This window comes from Paroedura picta, chromosome 9, assembly GCF_049243985.1.
Source record: "Paroedura picta isolate Pp20150507F chromosome 9, Ppicta_v3.0, whole genome shotgun sequence".
Lineage (NCBI taxonomy): Eukaryota > Metazoa > Chordata > Lepidosauria > Squamata > Gekkonidae > Paroedura > Paroedura picta.
In genome coordinates this window covers 70,668,083-70,682,815 of record NC_135377.1, presented here as the reverse complement: position 1 = coordinate 70,682,815, position 14,733 = coordinate 70,668,083, and the positions used below count along the sequence as shown (strand labels likewise).

Below are 14,733 nucleotides of genomic sequence, written 5' to 3'. Positions count from 1 at the left end.
TCATTTTTCCGCTTGCTCCCACTGCCGTCCATGAGAGCTGGTTGACCCGAGCACGGTGATAACAAAGGGTAGGCTGAGGCCTGCACAGGCTCTCCTGAGGGCAAACACTTGTTACGTCCAAGGGTTGATTAACTTGCACGCTGTTTCCATCCAAGCGATTCAGCCCCAAATCGCGTCGCTGACAGAGCCAGCACCCCCTGTTTTTTTGCTCCCATGGCCGTTTTATCTCCATTGTCCGTGTGCTTGTCAAAGCGTCTGCTGACAGACTCTTTCCCTGGGGTTGAGCTGGAGCATTGTTTTCCGTCTGACGGCATTCTCTTGGCCCCCTGGATGGACAATGCCACCAGCTCCCGGCTTCCTGAACAGACCAGACAGCTTGCTGTTTTCTTCTCGTCTCTTATCACGCCCTGTCACTGAGGAGCCCTCTGCGTTTGGCTTCAGTTCGGGCTGAGATACTGCAGTGCGGTGGGAAGCGAGCAAAGACCTGCTCATGACTATTATCATCAGCCTTGTGTTTATTACTTCTTAGGGCCCGCGCGCCTGGTCTTTTGCAGAGACGTTAGACAAAAGATTAACAGGCAGGTTCTTGGCAAGGCTGAGATTTCCTGAATTTAGGTGGTTTGGTGGAAACTTTCTCATGGGCGTTTTTTTTATAAAATGTGCAAACAGCCCCCTTCCCCCAGGCAATGGAGAGCTTAGGGACTCAGAATCCATCATTAAAAGAAAAGGACACTTCTCTCGATGTGTTCTGTCTATGATGGATGAGAGGCAGGGGGCAAGAGGGGTTGTGATAGTTGTGGGGACGGAAAGGGACCATGGCGTCTCTGTGGCTGGGAAGAGGGGAGGGAGGTGCATTGCCCAAGAGACAGCATCCATTACCAACTGAGAGGGGAACATGCCAGCCCTCTGATGCATTGCCACTTCTTAATTGGAGGGTCCAGGTCTGACAGTGCTGAGTTCTGGGACTTAGCACCCAGGTGAGATGTGGACTCTGAAGGACACAAGGGGTGGGGTCTGAAAAGAAGAACTCTACCTTTGCCTGAGAGCATGTTTGGAGTTCACTTTTGAGTGTGTTAGGGAAACTTTGCTGCCCTGCCAGGCTGCACCAGTTAAATATACCCCTGGCTGAGAAGCCAAGACCGAATCAATAGCCAAGTTTAGAGTCAAAGTCCAGTACAAAGAGTCTAACTGAGGGAGCCAGTTCACCAAGGAGGGCAGGGCGGGAAGCAGAGTCAAACCCAGACAAGGGGCATTCACCAGAGAGACTGCTGAAGCCGTACTGTGGTTGAGTAGCCAGGAGCGGATTTGAAAGCCCAATGGGAGTCAAGAGCCAGGAGTAGAGTCAAGGAACTGTTAGAAATAACTCTCTGTGCAGTGTCTCCTGACTTCTGGCTCTAGCAGGGACTCTCTCCACCATAGAGTTAGTGAGATAGATAGGAACACTGACCACTCACCTCCTGAACTCACTGACCAGTCCCTAGGGGGTAATTTCCAGTTTCCTGAGTCTTTTCTCTTTCTTCTCCTCCATTCTTCAAGCCTGCAACATGATGGTACAGAGATGCCTCCAGCATCTCTCCCCATCAAGCTACTTAGATTAGAATGAGAATCTTCTCTTTGTTCCTCATTATGTGTAGAATTAAGTTCACTAATAAATAGTTTCTATGTTAGTTAACTAGAACCTTAGAGAATGTGCTTTTCTTTGTTTGTTGTTTTCAGACCACATGCACGCAGCAGCACAAGGCATTTATCAGCCAAACTAGGTACTCTGCTAACTTTCAGGATATTAAGACTTTACCACAAAGTCTATCAGAATTTTTGAGTGTGTTAGAGGAACAAGCTGAGGTCAGGAGCTGGGAACAAAGTCAGACGCTAAAGCCAAAGTCAGAAGCCGGGAACAAAGTCAGAATTCAGGAACCTGGAGTCAGCCAAGCAGAGCTTCACCATAGCAAACCGGAACACTGAGCGTCTGGGAAGATGGGCAGGGAACGCGTGTATTGCACCCATGGAGAAACTTGTCCCAAGCTTCTCCTAAAGTAGGGAACCTGTGGTCCTCCAGATGTTCATGGACTACAATTCCCATGAGCCCCTGCCAGCCAATGCTGGCAGGGGCTCATGGGAATTGTAGTCCATGAACATCTGGAGGACCACAGGTTGACTACCCCTGTCCTAAAGTACACCAAAGCTGGCTGGGGTAGCATTCAGCCAGAGGGCTTGCAGCTGGGCCTAATCCTCATCTGAGGAAGGAGCAACTGGACCCCATCTAAATTGACAGCGTGCTGAGAGCCGAGCTGATCTTCTGACAGCTGTAGAGTTAGCCCCAGGTGACCCATGAGGTGGGGGGGGGGCTGGGTTTTATCTGAGGAGGTGGTGGTGGCAGTAAAGAGGAGAGAGGGAGGAACTTTCTTGCTCAGAACCTGCTGCTGGTTTGGTGATAACGTAAATAATCTGATTAAAGAATCACAGCAGTTGTAACTTTGGCACTCTGATCCTGTGTGTTTGCCTGGGATGTCAAGCGACGCATCCACATGGCACTATTCTAACACCTGTACCGTGATTATAAAACTGCACAATATGCATTTCTTAGCACTGTCCAGGCACTGTGGCAAGTCTCAGGATCAGAGCCTAGATTTCTTTTAACCTTTTGGGATTGTGCTGGCAAGCCACTGGCAGTGTGTTGTGAGGCTTTCAAATGCTCTGCTAAAGTAAATTGAATTAGACAGTAATAAATTGCATAGTGAAACCAGACCATTCACCTAATGAGCTAAAATAAAAGCTATGATGACACCCAGAACTCAGGAAATTGGATATTTACATAAAAATGGTTTGCATTTTTCCCCCTCTGGCTTTCACTGCTCTATTTTTAAAAATTCCAGACCACACTCTGCAGCCAGTGGTTCAGTGCAAAAATGTAGGCCTCTCTCAGACTATGAGACAAAACTGCCAAGATCAAGATTAATCAGTGTAATTGTGTAAAAATTGACACTTAAACCTGCAATTACAAAAGGGAGAAGGGTTAAAAAATCTTACTAGATAAACGCTTTCTTTTCCTGTCCTAGAGAGATCATATCACAGCTAAGTGAATTTAAACCTGTGGGAGATTTGTACAGTAGTGCTAAACATCAACCATTTGGCTGTTGGCTTTGGGCTGCGTTGCCAAGTATTTGGTTTTCCATGGCCGGGAACAGGTTGTTACATCTTAAACTTGCCATTTTTAAGGTTTGCTTTTTCACAGAACATAAAGATCTTGTGGGTGCGTGTGCATATTTTAACCCAAACATTTTACTGGCAAATCATCATACCAACAAATGAATGGAAGAAGAAGAAGAAGAATTAGCTCTTATGTGAATGAAAGCAAGAATGCCACTTCAATATTTAAACATTGTGGCTCTCTTTGTGCAGAGATGAATTCTTCAAAAGCTCTTTGCTTTATATATATCAAAAATATCTCTCCTTTCCCTTCCCCATCTTCTGTTTTTTACCCACTGATGTTAAAAAAAAGGTAGTAACTAAATCCTACGTTGAACTTAAATACCTTATCATGTTACCTTAGAAGAAGACCCCTCCATATGCCTGACACATATTGGACCCTGTGCAGAATGGTGTACACAGAGATTAGACTCACCAGTTGCTTGATATGGAAAGTCATTGGATTCACTTCTTGGTTAAGGAGTTCAGGCAGGTCACCACTTGGTCTGAGATTGCTCCTAGAAAAGGTTGCGGACCACTGCTCTAGACCAGTCCAAGAGAAGCCTAATGTGCACATTATGGGAAAACACACACACCCAGCCAAAAACCATCAGACTACCAATAGGAAAATGATATCCCAACAGGAACTAAGTGAAACTTCTTTTGCCTTGTCTCCTTACCCCAAACGGTCTCACTTGTTCAGTACAATATCTGTCTAGTAGCATCTCACCTGTTTAAGGTCTCCTATTGTATTTCCCCCAGACTCCTTCCTAAGTCAACAATACAGGGCCATTAAAACACATTTTTAAGATTAATAAGATTCTACATCTAGCTAAAGTATTGTTCAGCCTGATAAGCTTAGATGACACAACTCCATACTTCCCACTCTAGTTACATCATATGCCAGCACACCTATCAGATTCATCCATAACTCATAACCAATCACCAATCACTTACATCACATCATACCTCCCAGTGGGCAGTTACTGGGATGGCTGGGGAATTTCAAACCTCATATCTATCAGAGCCAGGGTGCTGTGTGTGTGTGTTTGTGTTGACTCCTCCACACCCAGCGTCGCTTCCACCCCTGATTTCGTCAGCCCCTTGTCTTTGCTTCCAGGACTCACTCAGGTGCAATATTTCCCTGTTTAGCTAACCTTCCCCCTTGTAGAATTCAGTGTGTGTGTATGCTTTGGCTTGTGTGTGAATTTTGAATGTATCCCAGTATTTTCCCCCAAATAAATATCCTTGAATGGAAGCATAATCATCATCACTACTTAAGAAGGTTTTTCTCCCAGGAGAAGGACCCTGTAAAAATGGGTAGAAAGATCTTGCGTTACCCAGCCTTGCGTTACCCTCATAATTCCCCATAATTCCCTTTGAGGGATTCTTTCGGGGTAACAATCATCTAATATTTTGACAGAACCAGAGTAAGAGAAAGGAGTTTGTTGCCTGACTCTTGGTATCCAGTTCTGCTTCTGGGACCTCATCCTGTTATGCTCCAATAACACAAACTCCTAACACAGAACTTCAGTCGGCTTCTGAGCTAGCCAGAAGGCTCCAGTTCAGGCAAAAGAAGGCAGCTAAATGGGCACATATCTCATTTCACTGCATCATTTTAATAACGTGGCAAAGCACTGATTTTGCTCCAAGATTGCTTTCACTCCCCCCCCACACACACACACACTTTTAAAGGTAATTGTAATTACTCTATTTTTCATAGCATGAGTGACTCACAGAAATAGACATGCCACTCATAACCGTGGTCGCCATCACGTCTGTACTTTTCCCAAGCCTCACTCAAGGGATTGCTGAATTATGCCCATTATATTTTGCCTTCATCTAGCAACTTCGTGTTCTAGATGGCTAAGAAAGGTTTTCTGCCGTGGTATCGAACAAGAAGCCATTCATGAGGCTTGGGCCATTTTTGTGAAACTTCAATTGGTTTGGCATTTCCTGGATCAGGAAATAAATGGAAAAGCCTAACTCTGATTTTCTCAACCTGTGGTTTCTTCATGGCACCAAATGGGTGGGACATAATTAATGTTTAATATATATTTTTTAAAATTGTTAAAACATTTATCGGGTGATATGACCACATTTAATGGTTCAGAACATTGGACTAGTATCTGGGGAGACCCAAGGTTCGAATCCCCACTTGTGCCATGGAAGCTCCCTGGGTGAATCTGAATCAGCCACGAATTCTCAGCCTGGCTTACCTCACAGTATTGTTGTTAAGATGAAATGGAGCACAGGAGAAGCATGTAAGCCAATTTGGGTTCCTATTGGGGAGAAAGGTAGGGTACAAATGGATCAAATAAATAAACTGAAGAAATCCAATGCAGACTAAAAGGTCTACTTGAATCTATTTGAGACCCACCAGCAGATGGGAACCACTGAGCCTGAACATTTCTAGAGGCTCCACCCATCAAAGCAAGTGGCTTCCAAATTTACTGGTGAGGTTGCTGCTGCAAGCAAAAGCATTCTTCCTTCCACAGCAAGAGCTGGTTGCTCTGACTTCTGGCCTTGCATGCTTCTGCCTCTCCTCCCTTCCTCACTCCACCTAGGAGTTTTCTTATACATCTGTGATCACAGGAGCCGGTGACTGGCTCCTTGAATACTCTCTTAGCAGGAAGCTTATGGCCCCCAATTTTTAACCATTTAAATTAAAACTTATTAGCAGGTGTATATTTAAATTTCAAGGGACTGTGTTTATTAAGAAATAAATCTCATAGTATTTGATGTACTTAGGATTGCAACTCAACCATATGGTAGGCCAGATTCACAATCCATTTTTTAAAAAATGTTCCTAGCCTGTGTATATAGCTCAGTGCATCTGAGAACTGTAGTGGAGGGGCAGGGGTCTCTTCTCTTCTTTGCCATGGTTGAATTGAAACTCCTCAGCTAATAGTAGCTAGAGTGGCATGGATTTAATGGGAAAGGAAGTAGTTGGACCCCTAAAATTATACTACTCATATTTGAATTTATTCAGGAATAACATTGAACCTGCAGCTCTGCTAAAAACCCTGTAAGCTGTCTGAAAAAGGAAGCTCTATTTCAAAGAAATGAAAAAAATTGCAGATGAGCACTGTGTCTTTAATGGCAAATGGACTACCGAGTATTTCTTTGTTTTAAACAAGGATAAAGCAGTTTGCCTGATACGTCTTGAACCTGTCTCAGTATTAAAGGAGTACAATATTAAAAGGCACTTTGAATCTGTCAGAAGAGCTACTCAGTATATCAAGGAGAGGTGCGAGTGAACGAGATAAGCTCTCTTTAAAAAGCAGCAAAATAGTTTTCGAAAGCATGTTGAAGCATGTCTACTGAGGGCCAGCTTTCATGTTGCTAAATGTATTGCTGAGAGTGGTAGACCATTCTCTGATGGTGAATTTGTTTAAAAGTGCATGGTTAAAATTATAGAGAAAATGTGCCCTGAGAAGATATTTTGTGTTAATTGTGTCAGTTTATCTGCATCTACAATCACCAGGTGTGTTGAAGAACTAGGAGAAGAGCTGCATATGTCACTGGTTGTCAAGGCATTAGATGAGATCAATGACATTATAGACATTGGTCAACTACTAATTTTTATCAAGGGGATAGATTCCAACTTAAGAATTACAGAAGAGTTTTGTGCACTGCAGAATTTGAAAGGTACCACAATTGCAGAAAATATATTCTTGAAAGTGTGTAAATCAGTAGAAAATCTTAGTCTGAAATGGGATAAATTGAAAAGCATCACAACAAGAAATATGGTGGGAAGTAAAATTGGTGTAGTTGCAAAAATCAATGAAGAGATATTGAAGTTAAATGGTACACTTCCCATGCAATTTCACTGCACTGTCCATTAGGAAGCCTTGTAAAGAAAGATTCTTCAGTGGGAATATATGATGCATATTGTTTTAGCCAGGATTAATTACATCAGGCATCATGGCCTTGCTCATCGTAAGTTTCAAAATTTTCTCTCAGAGATAGATGCAGAATATGGGAATGTATTGTACCATGCAGAAGTCAGGTGGCTTAGCAGAGGCAAAGTCCTCAAACATTTGTTCAGTCTTCATCATGAAATTGATGTCTTTCTTAAGGATAAAGGAAAAGGTCAAGAAGCACTTTCTGACCCTGAATGAATTTTTTATTTGGCTTTCTTAACAGATATCACAGAGCATCTAAACACATTAAATCTAAGGTTGCAGGGAAAAGAAAGCTTGTGTGTGACATGTATGCTGAATTAAAAGCTTTTGAAGCAAAACTAAACATTTTTGTCAAGCAAGTTAGTGAAGGTAACTTTTCAAACTTCTCATGCTATAATAGACTAAAATTTGAGAAGGATGGTAATTTACAATTCACTGTTGAAAGACACATCAAAGCACTGAACATATTGCAGATAGAATTTCCGAATAGATTCACTTATTACCATAAGCTTGGAAAGATAATAAAAATGTTTCAGAATGCATTTGAAGTAGCACCAGAAGATGCAAGTAATTTTTTCATATGTATCTAATGGATTTGCAAGCCAGTGGTCATCTCAGAGACGTTTACAAAGAAAGTAGTCTGTTAGATTTCTGTTCTGGTCTACCTGATACATTTATCAACCTATAGACATTTGCTGCAAACATTTGCAAATTGTGAAATCAAAATGTAGCCCAAGGCTCACAGATGAACATTTACATGACATTTTAAGAGTGTCTGTCACAAACCTGTACTTGGACATCAATGCCTTGGCTAACAGAAAACAGACACAAAAATCACACTGACTAGGTAAGCAGGTGTAACTAAATATAACTATTCCACAATAAAATATTGTTCCAAAATGGATTGCATTAAAGTTAACATTTCTTCATTTACTTTTGATCTAAATATGTAGGTTAAAATATATATTTATTTATTTATTTAGATTTTTTTTACCACTATTCTATACGGCTCTGGGCGGTTTACGTAAAACGTCATATGGTAATTACATAGAACATCATAGCAAACATAACAATCATAACATATAACATATCAACTAGAATATCTCAACAGAAACATTGTTCAACAGAAACAGTAACTTTAACGGAACCCTTAGGTAAGTCAGATTCAGCCGTGTAAGGGGGTGTCAGGGGGGACCAGCGGAGGTTGTTGGGTCAGTCGGCCTCAAGCAAATGCCTGGTGGAGGAGCTCCTTTTGCAGGCCCTGCAGAATTCATGGAGTTCAGGCAGGGCCCTGATCTCCTCTGGGAGCTCATTCCACCAGGTGGGGACCAGGACAGAGAAGGCTCTGACCCTTTTTGACATCTAACATGCCTCTTTTGTTACCTTTTAGTTTAAGATGTGGCCCTTTTTAGGCATTGGGTATGCTATTGTGGCCCCCATATGCTAAAAGGTTGGGGACCCCAGATCTCGTGTATTTGTACTGTAATGTAAATTCTGGCCTTTTCTGTATTAATAAACACCAGCGTAGAATACCAGCGTAGAATCCAATACAGATTTGATTATTTGGGGAAAGCCCAGTAGGACCAGTGGTTCTCAGACAGTGAGTCAGGACCCCGAAGTATGTCCCAACTCTCTCACACTATCAGAGTCTGGGATAGATGTACCTCCCAGCCTATTCCTTTCTTTAGCATACTCCACATATGTGTCAGGAAAGGGGAGGAAGGAAGTTAAGGGGTGGAGCATGGCTCATTCCCTCTGTGCCGTGCTCTCTCATCAGCGCTGCCCAACCTAAAACTTCAAAACAACCTCCAGCTGACTGGTACTGTTCCCAGAAAGGAGGAGGAGGAGTTGGGTTTTATACCTCCCAAAGCGGTTTACAATTTGTTATATTGTATATTGTATATTTTTTTATATTGTATATTGTATATTTTATACCTCTCAAAGTGGTTTACAATCACCTCCCCTTCTTCTCTCCACAACCAGCACCTTGGGAGAGAATAACTCTGACTGTCCCAGAGTCTCCCAGCAGTCTTCCTCTGGAGGTGGATGAGTAGGGAATTAAACCCAGTTCTTGATAGTAGAGTTCATCACTCTTAGCAACTCCCCCATGCTAGCGCAGTCAGCTTTCTGCACCCCTGCCCATTCCAGGCCCCTTCCCTGGCTCCTGGCCTGGCCTGCTCCAGCCCCTGATGGCTGGGTCACCCTGGTGATGCCTAATCTGGCCAGGTGCATCTATCTAGGCTTTCCCAGTCTGCCTGCCCAGGCTCGTTTCCTGCCCCCATGGCCCTCTGACACTGTTCTGCTGTTCCACACGCGGCATGAGGAGAGGGTTTTTCCTGCCCTTCCCACATTCCTCTGGCCACAGCGGCCCATGGGGAGGCTCCTTCCCCCTTGAGGCTGGCCTGCAGAGCTGCAGGGAAGTGCAGGGAAGACTCGGCCAGCCCCAGACAGGCATGGGGTTCACAGGCCGAGGAGGAAACTCCGAGGCACAGACAGGTTTGGTGGCAAATCTCAGTGTGGCTTTGCATGTCGTGTAAAGTAGCCATGAAAGAAATCCTGTTGCTCAGGGATGATATACAAATGTTGAACCTGAAAAATGAGAAATCTGTTCAGTGTCAACCGATGTGAGATTGCTGCATTTTACTTTGGAAGGGGGAGCACGGCATGGAGTAAGTTCCAAGAAGCCCAGTTCTTTTGGAAGTGAATCCCACGCTGCAAAACAAAAGTTTTAGAACCACGGCTGGTGACCTAAGCATTGCCAGCTTCCCATCTTGCATGGCCCAGGCACTTTTTTCGAAAGTGTCAGATGGCGTAGAGAACGCCCTGTACTTTTCAGATGCTATTTGCAGGACAATGCGGCTGTAGACAACCCACTGAACTATAAATAATAGTTCGCAATAGCATCTATTGAACATTAATATAAAAACCACCTCCTAGTGGTGGTAATTTAAACCCGTGAGGGGGTTGAGCAGAGCTCGGCAGGGTTTCCCATCTGTAGAGGGATGTTTAAGTAGGGAGGCCAGGCGCTCAGGGGGTCATTACCTGGCCTCAGCCATCAGCCTGGTGGAACAGCCCTGGTTTACAGGCCCTCAGAATTAAGATCCCAGAGGGCCTTGATCTCTTCAGGCAGAACCTTCCACCAGGCCAGGGCCAGGGCTGAAAAAACCCTGGCCTTGGTTGAGGGCAGTTTTATCTCCCTGGGGCTGGGGCCCCTCAGCTTATTTAGACTGCCTGAACTTAATGTTCTTTGGAGGAGGTGGTCCTGAAGATACAGGGGTGCCGAACCATTTAGAGTAGGCTTTCTGGAACGTTTCATGAAAACCTGGGGTTGCTTGATGGCCCTGGAAGGGTTTCCTAAATGGGTGGCAGTCGATTATTTATATATATATATTTACATTTGTTAAATACTTATCTGGTGAAATGACCCACCTCCCAAAATGGCCATCCTGGACGGGGTGGGGAGGGGCCCCAGGTGGGCGTGTACTCTGGGGAGTTTCCAAGCAGTTTCAAAGGCAGCCCTGCAAGCAGCAAGTTACAGAAGTCAAGTCTGGAGATGACTATTTGCTTGTTTGTTTGTTTGTTTGGCTATTTGCATACCACCCCTCTCGGACATAAGAGCCTCTTGTGGCGCAGAGTGGTAAGGCAGCCGTCTGACAGCTTTGCCCATGAGGCTGGGAGTTCGATCCCAGCAGCCGGCTCAAGGTTGACTCAGCCTTCCATCCTTCCGAGGTCGGTAAAAAGAGTACCCAGCTTGCTGGGGGGTAAACGGTAATGACTGGGGAAGGCACTGGCAAACCACCCCGTATTGAGTCTGCCATGAAAACGCTGGAGGGCGTCACCCCAAGGGTCAGACATGACTCAGTGCTTGCACAGGGGATACCTTTACCTTTACCTTTTACCTCTCGGACATTGCCTTCTTCAGGCGGTGAACAATTTAGATGAATCGTAATAAAATCAATAACAATTAACATAAGAAATAAACATTAAAAAGAAAAATGAAGTGAAATGGATTTTTCATTTTCACAGGGAGGCCCTGCTTTCATTTTCAGGGGGGTGAGTGGCCTCTGCTTTTGGCTGTCAAGTTGCAGCCAACTTGGAGTGACAGCCCGTCCCCCCAGATTTTCCAGGCAAGAGACATTCAGAGGTGGTATTCCGTGGCCTGCCTCTAAGTAATGACCCAAGTATTCCAACGTTGCTCCTTAGCAGAGCTTGAGCTAATCCTGGACGTTTATATGGTTGTGACATTGTTTTGGATCCCTGTGATAAAACACTTCTAAAGCAATATTATTCATGATGTCTACATTTTACCCAAAAAAGAGAGCCATTTTCTTGAGGTAAAAGCAGCAAGCCCCATTGCTCTGCTAGGGCAGGGGTAGTCAACCTGTGGTCCTCCAGATGTTCATGGACTACAATTCCCATGAGCCCCTGCCAGCAAATGCTGGCAGGGGCTCATGGGAATTGTAGCCCATGAACATCTGGAGGACCACAGGTTGACTACCCCTGTGCTAGTGGTCCCAAATTCTGACACTTCTTCTGGGTGGTCACATTTCATTTTTGTGGGGGGGTTTTGCCCAGAATGCATGAGCAGTTTTTCAAGCAATATTTAAAGAATGTTTTAATTACCAAGTCTCTAAACTGTAAGAGCCACACTGGCCCTTCTTTTTTAAAAAAAAAAGATGTCCTCTCGTTCTGTTCAGTACTATCAGTATTCACAAGTAACATCAAGACAATAGTGTTTCGGGGATCACAGTAATATTTTATTTAGTAGCATAAATAAATGAAGACTAGAATTCAAAAACCTCCGATACGCAGTAATTCCAGTGTTTTAAAAAAAAGCACTTGTGTTATTTCTCTTCACCCAAGATATTGTTAATGAGCTTCTCAGTTATTGCACGGATTGTTATCTGATGGAAAACATTCTAGTTGTCATGTTTGCTTTGAGATTTAATTCTGTTATTTAATGGGGGGGGGTGGATAAGACACATTAATTTGAAACAGCTCTTGCAAGACTGGAGCTCCATGACAAAAGATGGTGTTTGCCATGAAAGCGTCAATACAACTGGATGTGCATGGGATGCGTTTGGAACGCAGTTCGTAAAAGTTGTTTCCTGGTGGTATATATAAGACGCAGCCTTTCAACTGGAATTGCAAAACTTGGGGAAGGGTGGGTTGAATTTTTAAGAATTACCAGCACTTGCCAAAAATAGTGTGGATGAATTAGACTGCTCTGAGACAAGCAGAACCCGTCGACATTTTGTCTAGCTGTCACTTTGCCTTTTTGCATCCCAGAAAGCAAAAGTGTAATTCTGGTTCTCTTAAAGAACAGGCTGTTACTGGTAAGCGTGTGTGAGTGTGAACAAGCAGTGCAGTAGTGAAAACAAACAAGTGAAGACCCTGCCGTTTCTCCCCATCTTTTATTTCCTCTAGGATTTTCTTCAAGGCGATTGCACCAAAGCAAAGCAGAAACTGAACTGGAAGCCCAGAGTCACTTTTGACGTAAGCCTTCCTTGTTGCCTTCCTTGTTGCTTTCTTCCTGTTCAGAGGGAAAAACCAAAATGGAATTGAAGCCCTGCAAAATGTTGACAGCAAAGACAAAATTACTCCTTAGTGCAAGGGTGTGGAGTCTTAACATTAATTCTTCAAGCTCCTGTATTGTAAAGATGCATAGACAGATCCTGCAGTTTGCCAGACATCTTGCTGTAAGTGTAAGTTGTCCAAGGATTACAGCTAGCTGCTGGAATCAGGGCCTTAGGACATAAATAAGCCCGATTGCAGTACAGCTTGCTCCCGTGTAAACCTGTTTCAGATCTCCCACGTAAGCCTGTTTCAGATCGTGACCTCCCACCCCACCCTGAACATAATTGCACAATAGCAAGGCATGTTGATTTTAATGGTCATTATTTCTAAGATGTCCACGGACTACAAATCCCACGAGCCCCTGCCAGCATTCGCTGGCAGGGGCTCGTGGGAGTTGTAGTCCGTGGACATCTGGAGGGCCGCAGTTTGACTACCCCTGCTTTAAGCAATCTGAAGTGGGACCACAAGCAGAATGACCCCCTTTTCTAGCGCCATATGTTTAGCACGTTTGCCTTTATCAAGTTAAAAATATTGAGAAGCCTTTTAGCAGAAACGAAACTGGCACTGCAGCGGAGGGGGATTTTCATTGCATTATAAGCGATGTCCAGTGAGGGCTTGTGAACCATGCAAAAACTCCTCCCGCCCACCCATCGCCATAGCAATTTATAATCTACAATGATCTGAAGGTACAGCATTATTCTAAGAAGGGAATGCTGCAGTTGGTGTCCTGGGAGAAAGCCGTGTGCTGGACAAAAGGCCATCTACCCCAAGTTTGTGCCTCCCCAAAGGCATTTCCACCAAGGGGGAGGGGAGGGCAATTTATCTACTTCTTCCCACTGCAAACCCTACTCATACAGGCGCATACGCATGTCATGTCCAGCTTCGTTCCTGGAAGTCCCCTGGTGCTGTGGATTCCAGAGGGAGGCGGGAGCTCTGCTCCTGGCTTGCTGGAAAAGAGGCACAGCCTCTTTTCCCCTCTGAGGGGGGAAAAGAAAACAAATACAAAGCCAACTATGCCTCCGTGGCACCAGAAAAAGCCAAACGTTTTTTGCTGTGGGAGGAGAGGGAAAAAAAACCAACCAGCAGCCTCACAGCGGTGGCCTATAAAACGTATGCAAAACGCTGGCCATTTGCTGCCCTGCAAGCATCCCCCAAAATCAGCCACCAGAAGCAGGCCTGAGGCACTTGGTGCCTGAGGGATGTGTGCCCAAAAGGCCCAAAAGGGAATGTTTTAGATCAAGCATGCCAATTGGCTGGAAAGGGACAGTGGACATTATAAACGGAGCAAGCCTAAGTAACTCATGTTCTCTCCTAACCCCCTTTCTGTCTGGCAGGAGCTGGTTAAGGAGATGGTGGACGCAGACGTGGAACTTATGAGGAACAATCCCAATGCCTGAGTCCTCTCCAGCACCTTTCGCCGAAAGCCAGCACCAAGGCTGGATTCAACCTTTCCAAGATGCCCTCGGCAGGGGTGGGGGTGACAATAGTTTCAATGGGTATCGGATGATTTGCAGCCGCTTTGTTTTCCTGTAACAGATCAGATCCCTCCTCCCAATCTAAACCACGCTTTGACTTGACACTCCTTGTAGAGGTAGGCTGAAGCAGTGGTTGTTTTTACTTCCTCCTGATCAAAAAGAAATTCTGAAGCATGCAGCCGGACGCCGGCTCGCCATTCCAGTCCGTTTTCTTCTGATATTAAAAATGCCTTTCCGTAAACGAGGCTCCCTGGTGGTTTTTTTAAAAAACACGCTGCCTCTGTGCTGATTCTGCGGGCGAAAGAATTATGCCGACTTGCCAAGATTAAGGTACTCCGTTTTACAAGAAACAAAACAAAATGGAGTCTTAAAAGAGCGGAGAACGGGAACCGCCTCACACGGAGCTGATGTGCTCTGCCTCAGTACAAGTCAGCCACTGTTAAATTGTCCAACGGAATCACGTTAAATTCTGAACTTCTTATTTAATCTTTAACTGATCAGACAATCAGTAATTAGGAAAGCTAAAAAGCAGCCACGATCTCCATTTGGGTTACATCCTTTTTCACACATGGCTTTTCCTGTGGGAA

At 44.5% G+C, this 14,733-nt stretch overlaps 1 protein-coding gene across 1 annotated transcript in view; it reads left to right on the top strand.

Annotated features, from left to right (window-relative positions):
• The window catches only part of GMDS (GDP-mannose 4,6-dehydratase), a 369,384-nt gene extending 354,997 nt beyond the window's left edge, over positions 1 to 14,387 (top strand). The window contains exons 10-11 of the mRNA XM_077353300.1: positions 12,522 to 12,590; positions 14,006 to 14,387. Coding sequence (XP_077209415.1) covers positions 12,522 to 12,590; positions 14,006 to 14,068 — 132 coding nt within the window. The 3' untranslated portion in view covers positions 14,069 to 14,387. The remainder of the gene's footprint in view (positions 1 to 12,521; positions 12,591 to 14,005) is intronic.
• Positions 14,388 to 14,733: the final 346 nt, after the last annotated feature.